The sequence below is a fragment of the Papilio xuthus genome, unplaced genomic scaffold, assembly GCF_000836235.2.
Source record: "Papilio xuthus unplaced genomic scaffold, Pxut_1.1 DF826961.1, whole genome shotgun sequence".
In the NCBI taxonomy this organism is placed as follows: Eukaryota; Metazoa; Arthropoda; class Insecta; order Lepidoptera; family Papilionidae; genus Papilio; species Papilio xuthus.
This window is the reverse complement of record NW_013531688.1, coordinates 2,814,219-2,828,391: the sequence shown is the minus strand read 5'-3', so window position 1 is coordinate 2,828,391 and position 14,173 is coordinate 2,814,219. Positions and strand designations below refer to the sequence as shown.

The 14,173-nt window shown below is 31.2% G+C and overlaps 4 protein-coding genes across 8 annotated transcripts; 1 reads left to right on the top strand and 3 right to left on the bottom strand.

Annotated features, from left to right (window-relative positions):
- Positions 1-24: 24 nt before the first annotated feature.
- LOC106119942 (3'(2'),5'-bisphosphate nucleotidase 1) lies at positions 25-3,068 on the bottom strand. 2 transcript variants are annotated; one of them, XM_013315069.1, is made up of 6 exons: positions 2,830-3,068; positions 2,590-2,709; positions 2,333-2,477; positions 1,666-1,770; positions 1,071-1,357; positions 25-345 (listed from the first exon to the last, which is right to left on the bottom strand). In XM_013315069.1, the coding sequence occupies exons 1-6, from the start codon at positions 2,947-2,949 to the stop codon at positions 82-84; spliced, it is 1,041 nt and encodes a 346-aa protein (XP_013170523.1). In that variant the 5' UTR covers positions 2,950-3,068; the 3' UTR covers positions 25-81. The 2 variants fall into 2 exon arrangements, with proteins under 2 accessions (XP_013170523.1, XP_013170524.1); XM_013315070.1 differs by lacking the exon at positions 1,666-1,770 and having other exon boundaries at positions 2,830-3,066.
- A 1,419-nt stretch (positions 3,069-4,487) lies between these two features.
- Positions 4,488-12,663, bottom strand: LOC106120125 (suppressor of Hairy wing). 4 transcript variants are annotated; one of them, XM_013315344.1, is made up of 11 exons: positions 12,589-12,663; positions 9,146-9,342; positions 8,593-8,877; positions 8,053-8,203; positions 7,619-7,728; positions 6,736-6,923; positions 6,481-6,617; positions 5,957-6,165; positions 5,497-5,673; positions 5,284-5,406; positions 4,488-4,954 (listed from the first exon to the last, which is right to left on the bottom strand). In XM_013315344.1, the coding sequence occupies exons 2-11, from the start codon at positions 9,332-9,334 to the stop codon at positions 4,736-4,738; spliced, it is 1,788 nt and encodes a 595-aa protein (XP_013170798.1). In that variant the 5' UTR covers positions 9,335-9,342; positions 12,589-12,663; the 3' UTR covers positions 4,488-4,735. The 4 variants fall into 4 exon arrangements, with proteins under 4 accessions (XP_013170798.1, XP_013170796.1, XP_013170797.1 ...); XM_013315342.1 differs by lacking the exon at positions 12,589-12,663 and adding an exon at positions 9,410-9,625; XM_013315343.1 differs by lacking the exon at positions 12,589-12,663 and adding an exon at positions 9,427-9,625.
- Positions 10,030-13,518, top strand: IFT54 (intraflagellar transport 54). The gene is made up of 6 exons (XM_013315346.1): positions 10,030-10,252; positions 10,418-10,535; positions 10,641-11,596; positions 11,665-11,823; positions 12,133-12,344; positions 12,607-13,518. The coding sequence occupies exons 1-6, from the start codon at positions 10,118-10,120 to the stop codon at positions 12,764-12,766; spliced, it is 1,740 nt and encodes a 579-aa protein (XP_013170800.1). The 5' UTR covers positions 10,030-10,117; the 3' UTR covers positions 12,767-13,518.
- On the bottom strand, positions 13,172-14,106 carry LOC106120130 (uncharacterized). Its single transcript, XM_013315352.1, has 2 exons — positions 13,752-14,106; positions 13,172-13,678 (listed from the first exon to the last, which is right to left on the bottom strand). Exons 1-2 carry the CDS (start codon positions 13,893-13,895, stop codon positions 13,556-13,558), a joined length of 267 nt encoding a protein of 88 aa, XP_013170806.1. The 5' UTR covers positions 13,896-14,106; the 3' UTR covers positions 13,172-13,555.
- Between the last annotated feature and the right edge of the window lie 67 nt (positions 14,107-14,173).

Below are 14,173 nucleotides of genomic sequence, written 5' to 3'. Positions count from 1 at the left end.
GATTGTACAAATAAAATAACAAAAAAATATAAAAAATCTTTTATTTCCCTTTTATATACATATGTACAGAGTTATAAAAAATTACTTTTTAGATTGTAATTCCTTTAGTTCTTCAGGTATTTTGCTCAAAGCATAACTATGCAATTCATTGTTGACAGCTGCAAGGACTCCGGTTTTATTGAGTCTTTGTTCCGAGGCTCCATATTTATAGTAGTTGCCGAGAATGTCAGTCAACTTGCCGCCCGCCGCAGACAGCACCGCTTCCGGCGCGCATGTGTCCCATTTCTTACAACCACTGGTAGCGAATAAATAAACTGATGCAACACCTTCCAAAAGCTGTAAAACCTATAAAAATACATTTAATATAAAAACTAGTATGAGACAGATTTGAAAAGTAAAATAAGTTTATTATTTTTCCCCTATTGGTGTCCAAACTCAAAATATGTTCATAATATCTTCAATACTCGTAGCATATGGAGGACAGGTTACTTGTTCTATTTGGCACAATAGACTAAAACATGAATAGCATTTCTTTATTAAGTTCTTTAGTCTTATAACCTTGATGGAAAACTAATTTTAATCAAGGTTGTGTGATTTCAATATCAATTCAATTATATTTCCTTGTACTTGAATTAAAACCTTTCTAATTTATCAATAACAATAGCATTTATTTCATTTAGTTTTATCATTTGGTCATCATAAAAAAAAAACAAGTTGTATGACGTCATTTTGTGCTATATTCTTTGACTACTGACTGGTGCTATAGGTCTTCATTGTCATTGGTCTTTTGATTACTTTATCAGCACGGTATAAATTCTTCTAATCAGATATGACATTATGTTATCAATTATTGCATTCGTTGGTTTCTAACAGCAAGCAAATAACTGATAATTTGTATCATACTATTACAACAACATTGTCATGTATTATGTAATCCATATTTCCTATAATGAGATGTAAAAGAGCTTCTAATGTTACATCATGAATTATTATATTAATAATTTGTTACATTACGTTATTTGGGACATGGAATGAAAAATCTTGCAAAGCACACTAAAATAAATAATTACCTTATAACCAGCTCCGCCAACTCTTAACACCTGACTGGCATTCATAGCTTGCAGTCCCTTCTCCGCAAGGGCATTAGAGTGACTCCTTGTAGTTGTGATGATGAGGGAATCTGGTGGTGGTGCGGGAGTGAAGCCACCTACACCCACACCTTGTAAACCCCAAATAGTTCTCCCCATTTTCTTTTCACCATCAATTAATGTCTTATAATATGGCTGATGAATAACACCAGCTACTGGCTTCTCATTTACAGAGATTCCGATTAAAACGGTGACATGTTCCAAAAAACCTAAAACAAAAAAGAGATTCTATTATCAAAATAGTCTTTAAAATATTTCCATGCAACATGCTATATACAAATGTTAGTCATAAAGAAAACATCCCTGAAGTGTTTAATTATATTATACAAAAGGAATGAATATTAATAAAACCCAGTAGCAATCAGGTCATTGACAAATTACATTTCTTTATACATTGGTTTGTAATAAATGTTAAAGTAAATTGATGTTAATATGAGTTAGAAAATCTATCAGTGACCTTATAATTTAAATACATAAAAAAAGCTTGCTACCTACTACTTTCAAATTTTCCATTTACCATAATTTGATTGCAGTAAACTTAAATACCATTTAATACTAATAAATGGATGTGTCAAATACATTTTCCATCTTTCCCATGGATCTCTCTTCAACATTAGGGCACCTAGAAGATTTTAAACAACTTAAGGGATATTTGATTCATAGGAAAACATAATTAGCAAATATGTACTTTAAATAATTAACTCAGTTTTGCAATATCTCACATGTTAAAATAAAATTATTACAACGTGAAGAAAAAAATAGTTTTTAAAGTAATTTAAAGCAATTTAGTTCAGTGTCACTTCCTAATTGTAACCAGCAAACTATTCAGTGATTTGACCTTGCTATAAATGATCATGATTATAAATACATTTTTTTGTTTCACTTTTTTAAATATCTAATTTTATGCTTCAGAGACTTAAAAGGCTTAGCACTTTAAAAACAGAATCTGTGAATTAATTGAACATGTATTTATATGAATGGAAAAGTGAATTTGCCTTTAAATTTCATATAATATAAAATAGAAATCCTGACCTTACAATAGTTTTAAATAAATTGAAATCGTCGACCACATAATCTTATGACCAACATTGTAAAGTAAGGTATATTGATGTTTAAACATTTATTCCACTTTTTCTAAGACAACTTATTAAACTATTGTCAATATATAAAAAATTAAACTTTACCTTGAGTGTACTCTGATGTACCATCTAGTGGATCTACCCACACAACAATGTCTTCTTCCTTCACACCTTGCAGACTCGAAGGGCACTCCAAAGACAGAACATCTTTGTCTGTGTCTATAACTATCCAATCACTTGGAACATCACCCTTAAACAAATGGTTTATGAAAAAGTCTTTGCTTCATTCAAATAACTCTAATTCTGTTTCCAATTGATGTTGCTTGATGTAATCACAACAAATATGAACAAATGCTTTTTACCTCAGTGTCAGGATTATCTTCTTCACCAATAATATTTATATTTGGATATTGCGCGGCAAGTGATGCAATAATGCATCGTTGCGCAGATCTGTCTGCTTCAGTTTGGTAATCATCTTTACCCTGCAAGAGAAATCGTCACACAAAATAAAAAATACTTTCTAACGTTATACTTAAATCAGGGTACCGTAATCATAATCGCATGTGAGTTTTAATATACGTAAGTTTCAAGAAAATACAAACCTTTTCAACTATACCTAATTCTCCTTTACTCATAACATCTCTCACAATTTTTCCAGCTCTATTTGCCACAGAAACTGAAGAAGCCAGTAATTTAACAATAAGTGGAACAGATGTTGACATTTTTGTTATTTAAGGTGACTTTGTTAGTAAGAAATCACGTTTGCAGCTTACAATTTGCAAATAACCATTGAACCAATTCAACATTGACCAACTAAAGCCAATAAAGTTTTTGATTACTTTAATGACATTGACACAATTGACATTTAAGTTTTGACATTGACGTTTCTGTAAAAATTGCCAGCACAGTACTAGTCAGAAATTAATAAAAGAGCGTTAATTAAGATCCAATAAATATTTAACTCGTCATAAAAATATTTTTCCCCTTTCCCATTATTAAAATTGAATGAAAACGCAGATTTTGTTTCTAGAATATTCGTCAATGATATTAATATACAACTAAGATCAGATATACCCCTTTTTTCCTCGTATGTGGCATCATTTCACCGAAAGAAACTTTCGAACAAAAATTGCACAAGAAAAATGTTTACATGTTTTACATAAACGTAAATGTTTGCTTATTGTACTTTTTGATTGAAAAAAAAATGACATTAAAAATACAATAGTCTTTTATTATTAAATCTTTCTCGCAATATCTTAAAGTGTTTTCAGTAACTAAATTTTAATTTAACCATTATACACATCCCATTACATTTTAACAGTTGAAGTATAAAAATAAGGCACTTAATATTAAACATAACCCCTACCTCACCACAAAAAGAATACCAAAATTAAATTAACAAATGAATACAAATACACTTAAAATATAATTAACAATCCATGTAAATTATTTTAACAATATTAAAATTCAATATTATTGGTACATAGTACATAGCAAACTTTAAAATGGATTTCACTTAATACACTAAATAAAAATAATAAACTCCCGTCCTCAGAGGTTGCTATTTAATCTGCATTTTCTCTTCATGGTCATGGCAGATACTCTCTCGCCGCCTACACAGTGCACGTAAATTCACAAATATTTACATCTTGCCATTTATATTTTCCCTAGCATATAACTTGAATCTGTCAATATATTAAAATATTTTATTCATCACACTTATAACAACGAACGTTAATAAAATAAACGTAGATATACATAATTTTAAGCTCTATTACTCAAAATAACTGTGTCCCTACTAATTCTGACATTTCATTTTCGTTTTCATTTTTAGACAAAAATTAAAGACGGTTAAACATAAGATAAAATGCTAAAATTGAAAACTTGAAATATTTAAAATATGTGATCATTATATTGTACGAATATAATGATTTTAACAGATTAACGTCACATTAAATTTGTTCTTAATATTTTTCTATTAATTTTTTCTTCGCATTTTCACTATCTTAAAAACCATTTGTGCTACATTGATATTATTGCACATATTCGGTTCCTATAACCTATCCTAATAATAAATGTAATATATACTATTGAATAACAGATAACAACCATACTATTGGACCACGAAAAGTAGAACTCATGCCTGAACTGAATCAATATGTTTGAGTTGCATTATATTAAAATTAACAATAATTTTTCGAACTGACATTTTTGTAATGATATAAAAAAAATCTTTAAATATGCAAGATTTGTTAACAAACTTAAATTAATAATTCACATACTATTATAATATTGCAAAAAATTATATTTCAGTGAAAAATTCCAATACTTGTCTTGGTTAATGGCTGTTCTTAAAAAACGGAATTATGTAAAGTTAGAAATAAACTATGAAATCCAAAATACCTAGTCAAGGTATAATAAGATTCAAACTTTATGGCGGCAGATGGTAGCTGGGCCGCGTATACCTTGTGAGCCGGAATAAAGTTTACATGGCGCTATACCTTAGAATCACTTTTTGTTGGTATTGGTTGCGATTGTACCGACTTGTGCGAGGATGTGTTTGATGATCTGGTCGATGGTATGTGTGTCGAGCATGCGCGCTATGTTCTTGTCATCGATTACGTAAACGAATAAATGCTTGGTGTTCTCCCGCAGGCGCTGCACTCGCGTCCACTTGTCGCGATCAGCTGCGCGTGCGCCGCACTGCTCTATCACTTTCTCTAACACCTGGAATAATTATATAATGCATTCATAATATGGCTGTGGCCCGCTAATCCGTCCACGCGAAATTAAAAAATACTTAATTAGTAGCATATGTATTCTTCCAGACTACGTTCTACATGCCAAACTTCATTGTGGTCCGATCTGCAGTTCTGGAGATATGTTCAAACAAACATCTATCCATCCATTTAAACATTTGCATTTATAATATTAGTAAGATTACAGCAAGATTCCAGGTAATTTTAACAATTTTCACACTTAACTATTTTGTTGATTATAAGCTAAGTAGAGATTATGTTTTTTTTGTTAAACTACTTATTAATTATATTACATACCGTATCTACTGGTTCGTCCGGCCATCCAAAAATATCTAATGTTTCTTTATCAATAAGTTGACTCAGTAATTTTTTAAGACTTTCTGCGAGCTCTTCTTCTGACATCAGCGGACTGCTTTCGCTCTAAGGAAAATAAAAAGAGCAAAAATTAGTTATTGTTCTGAATGCAAATTTAAGATAATGTATTTATTATAAATATAAAAAGAGACTGACATTAGTGTTGGTGGAGGTAGTATCTTGTGAGGATGCGTCAGCTTCGACCTCGAGCATGCCACCGTAGAGGACGCCGGTGCCGTAGCCCTCGATGATGCGCTCCGACTCCGCATCCAGCACGTTCAGGATGGCGTCCAGCTCAGACTTCGTTACTCTCTCCGTTCCCACGTTTGACCCCTGACACAAATAAATAGTTAACATACAATGTCAATTTAAATCTGTTGATTTAAATATTTGGATGACATTTAAAGTCATATTAGTTATCTAATTATATACTTTTTTCTTGAACCATTTTTCAATCCTTAATTCCTCGGAAAGTTTATGCATTATTTTAAAAATCAAAGCTATATATATTAATATAAGCTCCGAGCCCCTCTGTGGGGACGTGTAATGAGCTGATGATGATGAATACTATTGAGGCAGTGTAAATGAGAAATATAGTGGTGTGTGTATAACTGACCAGGACTTGGCGCACGTGGGTGAGATGTTCTCGGAAGATGTTGCGATGCTGCATGCGCACGTGACGCAGCAGCTGCTCGCCGCGCACGTAGGCGCGCGCCGCCACGCAGTACATGCAGCGCCGCGGCCGCTCCAGCGTGTGCGTCTGCACATGCTTGCGCATGTATGCCTCGTTGTGGAAACTCTTGCCGCACACCTCGCACGAGTACGCTGTTATATATTAAAAGTATATGTCCATGCAAATAAAAAACTAAAAATATATATCAATTTTTATTGCAGTAGAGATAACGTGCATTACAATTAAAAAATTAAGTATTTTTGTGGAATGAGCTTAAGTCAAAAAATTTTTTGTTTTAAATTTGATGGAAGTCACTGCTATGACTACAGTCCACAGAGTATTTTGTAATTATAAAATATTTTTTTTGTACATCTGTGGGATATTTACAGTGACTTTCACTTTTAAAGTGCCACAGACAGTTTTCCCTTCCTATTAGATTTAACAATACTGATATAATTTAAACTCACGTTTATTATTGACATGGTCCTTGATGTGCTTCCTCAGGCTGGCTTCATCTCTGAATTCCTTTTTAGAATATGAACAACCCTCAAAGTGGCAAGTTAATTTCTTTAAATCCAAATGTTCTCGTTTATGAATCAATAATCTGAAACAATGCAAAACAAAATTGAAATCACACTACATATAAAGTTAAAGTACGATTTTTTTTGGCTAATTTTATTTTTTATAATTCATATTAAAGTTAGCTTTTATATTAATAGTACCCAGCTTTAGTGTTAGCGTTGTGTCCACATTCTCCGCAGATGTATCCGTAGTGACGCTCCATATGCTTCTGCAGCTGTATGCGCTGGATGTATGAGCGGTCACACATCTCGCACTTGTGCGGCTTGTCCTCCACATGGGTCAAGATGTGACGCCGCAACACCTCCAGTGTGAACGTCGCATACCCACACTGGAAAACAACACTTACTGTAAATTGTCATGAATTTTGAAAACAACCAGTGCTATTATGCTTCTAACTTTACCCCTGTAACTTTGTAGGAGATAAGATGAAATGAATGACACCAAATATATCAAAATAAAGATACATGTAGTTAAAATCAAATTGACACTGGATAAGCAAGAAACCAGACACCGCAACACTTTCCTTACTTATAGAAATTTGTTTCTAACCCAAGTATCTCACTTGTGGAGATCCTCTGTCTAAACAATGACTCTGGTTTATAGAAGTTTCTCACCTATCCAGGTCCGACTTTTGCTAAAATGTGTATCTCTAATGTGTAAACAGTATTCTAAATATATGGACTTGGAAAAGGCCCATTTAAGCTTTTACTTTTATAAAATAAATCTACTAAGATAACAAAATATAAAAGAAAGAATGCACATAGTAAAATGCCATTAAAATATAATAAATAACAATAAACATGCACTTACCTCACACATCAAAATTCTGCTTTCCATTGAAAGCATGAAAAAGCAGATTTGTTTAACATTTTTTAATTTATAACATAACAAATACCAAACATCCTTTTGCTTAGTCTCATTAATTCAAATGAGATTTAAATAATACAAGTAAGATAACACTTATAAGGTTTGTTGGATATTTTTTTTATGTATCATCAAAGTATATAATGAATAATACATTACCACATCACAGCGAAATTTCTTTAAACCGTGTATTTCTAAATGCTTTGCAATAGCTGCTCTTGATCTTGTTGTCTTCCCGCAATGGTCACATTCAAAATTCAGAGGTTTTTCTGTGAAATTAAATAAAATAATATTGCATAAATGAGTAACAATACTGTATTGAAGACAGACATGAAAATTCAAAAATGTAAGTTCCACAAATTAAAAAACATATAAAGAAGTGATATTGATAATCGAACCAAGAGAAATGAAAATATTTTATGAATTTAATAAAATAACACCCCTAACTTGAAGTAGGCTCCGAGCCCCTCAGTGGGGATGTATAGATAACTGCTAAATGTAATTTCACAAAATTGGAGTTTTTTCCCTAATTGATTGTGGTGGTAAATTTAAAAAAAAAATTCAATTAAATTTAGAGATAAAAAACTTATTACCTGTATGAAATCTCATCCAATGGATGATTAATTTAGAGAAGTTTTTGGTATGGTATGGACATTGTTTACAAGAGAAATGGTTACTGGCAATATGCTGCAACCTTAAATGCACCATTAAATTGTCTTTTCTTGTAAAAGAACTGTGACATATCTGAAAACGGACAAAACATGAGTAATTTAAACAAAGTTTGCCTTAAACATTAACACTGACCATGGGTTTGTGAGACCAAAATCCTTGTATAAAAGATATTGTTATCCCTGTCTTTCATCTTTGATACAACAGAGATAACATGTTTCATACAGGGATTTTGATCTCAGAAACCAACAGTAAGTGTGTTAATTCTAAAGTATTTGAAGAAACATTGTAAAATATTAAACAACACTACAATTTTCAGTTGTCAAAGTAACTCTGGGAATCAGTGGCACTGAATATATTAACAAAATTTCATAATTTCTGATTAAACTAATATTATGGCCACTGACATACTAGTGTATTTGAAAAATTTTGTTCTTAATTTGAATGTTATACAAGCTACATACTTCACATGTGTACAGGGAGATTTGTCCACCGCATCCCTTCTGTGACATGTGTCTCATCACATGAGTTTGTCTTGTGAACAATTTGTCACAATGTGGACACATAAACATGTCTCTACCATGATAGTTTTCAATATGCTTCGATAACACTTTTTTATTAGGACAAGACACTGGACACAGGTCGCATGTTACGCTGCCTGGGGTTTTGGAATGTTCATTTTCTAAGTGAGATTTGTATGTGTCTTCAAATGTAAACCTCTTGTTACACTCTTCACATTTGAATGTTGCCTAAAACAGTAACATAAACATTACAGAATTGTAAGTTGAAATATACTGTGTGCCTGTTAAATTAGATCCCTAAGAACCATATTCATATGTTTTGTTTTAAAGAGATGAAGTATTTATACAAATTCAAATCACTTAAAGAAAAAATATTCGTGATAATCTGTCAGCCTATTATCACTTAAATTTTGCAACACATAGTTTTATAATGAATAAAAATTATATTACTTTTCATTGAGACTTATGATTCTTACAGCATATAATTTTTGTTTACCTTGATAACATCTGGGTTCAGTAATAGTGCTTTTTTGCATATTTTGCTATGTTCAGACACACTTTCTTCGGAGATAAACTTTTTTTTGCAAAGTCCACAGGTGAAACTCTTTTCTGGCACATTACCGTTGAGAGATTTTTTGTTTTTAGAACCTTTGGGCCGCCCTACTTTTTTACGCTTAGGAGGCATTCTTAATCCTAGAAACAATTGCAAATTGTAACGAAAATAATACTCCTTGGATGGTGAGTTATCAAGTTAACTCACATCAAAATTGATATTACTTTCACCCAGGCGCTACCCCAGTTCATTTACGAAAACAATATGGCTCCTGGGGCTATGTCTATTTTCTTGTCAAATGAGAAAATTATTTTCGCAATTAACGTCTTTATGTTCCACAACCACACGTCATTAAATCGCTTGATAAATTTTCAGTTTGTCGGTAATGACACGTTCTGCCACGTAGTATATAAACTCTCTGGTAGAAGCAAAGACAAAAAAGCACAGACTATACATGATTCTCCCAATCAAAACTCCCCAAAGAGTATAAATCTCCCCTACATTTGACAGATTATAAATATTGGCAGGTTTTAAACCATTGGTTCAAATAACTTTTCGCCAGAAAATCGCTTACTTTGCTCTTTTTACCTTCTAATATGTATGAAGGGCATAAATAAAGGAAATCAAAGTAAAGAATTTGGAGGGAAAAAAAAACAATAAACAGTGGTTTTTTTTTTAAATAATTTTACTAGTGGCAGCACTCCCTCGTTGCCATGGTGATGATTGTGTACAATATTACAACATCGTTGTCATTGATTGATTTAAATCTATAATACTACAATTATTTAACACTATAAAGCTGCTTTTTTTTATATATATAATCCGTATCAGTTTAAATTAATTTACTATTACCTTCTTACATTTCAAAAATTAGTTTATAGGCGAATAAAAAATAACAAATGTAAAGAATGTGCGATGGAAGAAGAATTAAATGCAGACATTATAAAAACGACGCAGTTATCGTTGGGAAAATTTGTGAAACGACCTCCACTTACCGAGAAGTTATTAAGGAAACCGCCATTTAGATTTTTACACGATGTTATTATAACGGTACGTGTACCATACTTTTCTGGTAATACGAAGGTCCCCTTTTCGTATTTAACACGACTAAATAATTAACACCATGCCACAATTTTGCATTCTAGAAAGTATGTAGTTGTTATCAGTGTAATGTTAAAAGGAAAATGATGGTAAGTACTGATAACTTTCTTATAGGTTCTGAAAACTACTGGATTCTTTGATGGACTCTTTGAACAAGATGAATTAATATCTGACAATGTAAAAGATAGAGAAAGTAAAATACAATTCCTAAATAAGGTCATATGGGTCTTAGGTAAGTTTATATGAATTCTTAATAAAGAGGCCAAGCTATAAATCATTGTTCTAACTACTCACCTGTATCTAGTTATAATTACCCTTTCTTTATGTTTCATAATAGGTATTGCAACTGGAAAAACCTTAACAGTTAAGCCTTCTAAAATAGTTGCTGGACAAGAACCAGCAAAAACTAATGAGTTACTACAATGTCTAGGACAAGCTTTAGAAAAACAACTGTCTTCAGCAGAGGCTGTTCAAAAGTTTAAAGAAAATATAAAAACCCAGGACACTAATAAAAGTAGTAAAAACACTACCAAAGTTGTAAAGAAAAATCAAGATGATAAAAAAACTCCTTCAATAAAAAGTAATAAAAGTGATAGCCCAGACAAAGATCAAAAAGCTGTTCCCAAATTGCGAATAAAAGAGACTGCAGTTAAAGAATCGCCACCGAAAAAACAATCTATACCAAATGTCAAGAAAAATGTTATTAAGAATGTACCAGATCTGAAAACAAATAGCAAAAAAATTAAACAAGAAAAATCTCCAAATTTGAAGCAAGTTAATGAACCAGTAAAAGGTATTGAAAAAGGTAGTGGTGACAATGTTACAAAAGTTAATGAAATACAAAATTCTACAGACACTAATACAAATGATGACAAAGAACCGAAAACACAACATTTTGATATAGAAGATCAAATAAATATTGACATTGCAAATGAGCCATTACCTGAAAAGTCTGAGACAGAACTGAAATCATTAAAAAGTGAAATTCAAGATGATAAAGACAGTTTGGAAAACCCTTTAAATCTTGGAAAGACAGTTATTGAAGAATCAAAAAATAAACTTATTGACAATACTAAAGATGAAGCAATTAGTAACTCTATTGACATAAACAAAATTTCTCATGAATCAAATTCAGATAACAATGTGGATAAGAGGCCTCAAAGTGTGAGGCCATCATCATCTAGACCAGGAGCTCCAAGAGTGAAAGAAAAACATGATGCTACATTGATAGGAACTGAGAATCCTATTGCTCAAAAACCAAATATCATAGTCGAAAATACAGTACCAGAAGAGGTATGTCAGTTATAAAATATTCTAAATTTGTTTCTTTAACCTATGATAATAATTTGTTTTTAATTTAGGAAGAGGATGGAAGTATTATTATTGTAGAAAATCAAACAGATCCAATACTGCAAAATGAAGAACAATTACAGTTAACTTCCAAACAGCATGGCCATTTAGTACAACAAATATTGGATTCCCAAAAAGAGTTTTCCCAAATATCAGGAAAGACGGAAATTGTAAGTTGTTTGCAAAAGGTGTATTTTTTTTAACTGTATAATAAGCATCTTACTTGAAGCTTGTAACACTTCCTATTGATAAAAATTTGCAATTTTCAAATAAATGATGGAGTAAAGACAATATATTAGTTTGTGTAATAAAAGGCAGAAAAGGAAGTGGTTGTTAGTAGTTTGCTCATGTCTTTACCAACGAGTATTGTAGTAATAATGAAAGTAATATTGTGTAATATAAATGTTTTGTAATGTATATTGTGATTAAAAAATTGTGTATTTAAGTGAGAATTTCCAATTGCTATTACATTTGTATAGGAATGGCATTTTGGTGCACAAAAAGCAAGGGATGTGGTAAATCAAGAAATTGAACAGATGCGGTTCAATGTCCAAGCTTTATCACGGATTAGCAACCCATTGGGGAAGTTAATTGACCATATACAAGAAGATGTTGAGGTAATGAGACAGGAACTACAGGAGTGGACGAAAAAATATGAAGAAGCATCTGTAGAATTATCTAAACAAAAAATGTTAGTACATAGATGGTATTTTTTTTTTACTAACATACAATAACTGAAAGATTCAAACGATTTTCTTCCCTTGCACACTTTGAGATAATATATTAATGAAACAGCTCCTACATTTAGTTATATGAACTTTACAAAATGATCAAGTGATAGCCATCTCTTTGATTTTTTTTAAACATTTTTATAGGAAAATTTTACAATTAATGTTTTGTTTTATTGAGTGCATGTTTTATACTATAATACTTACATTTTATTTCTATTTTAGCACCAATGAGGAATCCCTACAACCTCTTCAAGCAAAAATAAAACAACTAGATGCGGATATAGAAGAGAAGCGAGATAAAATTAATGATCTCAGAATTGTAGTATTTAAGAATTATTATAGAATTGAAACACTCCTTTCAGCTAATGGAAATGTGCAATAAAATTACAATTTGATGTTCCTTTTTTTCATTATATTATTACAAGCAATCTTTAAAGGTTTTTCTTTATTTCCTTGTCTAATTCTGTTGATGTAAACTATGAGTACAAGGTGTCTAAAAATTAAATTTATAATTGCTTTTATTTACTATACCAATTTGAGAGGAATAAAAATTTGTAACTCATAGTAATAAAACTATAAACACTCTTTATCCAAGTAAAAACAGTTCGGAAATCTATAGATTGAGACAAAGGGTACTTTTAAACTTTGTTGATATCTTATATGCAACTGCAAGACATAAAAGTATATTCACAAACAGTGGAAATAGAAAAAAAATCTGTGACATCACAATTTATTGATTATAAATAGAACATAATTATTTTATTATAATTTTATGAAAGTATGTTGGCTACTACAGCTCAAAAACAGTATAATTTTTCAATTGGATTCAGAGCTATTGGTGTCTGGTAGGTATTTATTCTTTCTCAGTGAACAGTGAATATTTCAAACAACTAAGGTGACAATTATATTTTGAAACATTGTAAAAAGCTCAATAATTCAATATTAACTTCAAGATTAGAAAAGCAATCGCGATGAATACATTAAATTAGCTAATAGTATGTTTATTTCTTGTTCCATTAGACCTCTCAAATTATAAATGAATATTATATGCCTTGTCTTCATTACTGTTTACAGAAATTGCACTTGATACTAAACAACAAATTTATACAAAAACAATTACAATTTGGTGAAAAATACAAGGTAATGTGATATAAAATCTAAAAGCTACATGTTAACAACGTCCCTTTAAAAAATTACTAGCATGTTCAATACGCATCACCAATTTATGTTGACTTTCCAGTCGTTCCAAGCAGTTGTTGCAAATGGTTTTTGGTAATGGGTCCGACGGTGACACCTATAATATTATTTCGATTTTATTTGTATTACACAAACCACAAAATTCAACTGAAAAGAAAAGCAGTACTTACGTTTATTGAAAGATACTTATTAATCTTTTCAGATATATTTAGACGAATGCCTTCGTGTCCGTAGATATGTAAAACAACTCGGTGCATTTCAGAACATAATCGACAAATAAACCCAGTTATAACTGCTCTATCCAAACTACCCATCTTGAGAAAATTATACAGCACACCCTTAAACTTTTGTTTTTTTGTAAAAATAAAATATCTTTCTTCACTGCTCACTACGTAATGTGGAAGTTAAAATGCATCAAAACAATGTGATTTTAGAATTATGGCTTTGTTTTTAACAACAATGGAAAACATCACAATTCACTGCAATTCACAACAAAATCTGACACCCAAAGATATAAGTATACTATAGACACTAAGATTTTTTTTTAAATTTTATGACCTGGTAACATAGACCTTTAGGTAATATCTTATTT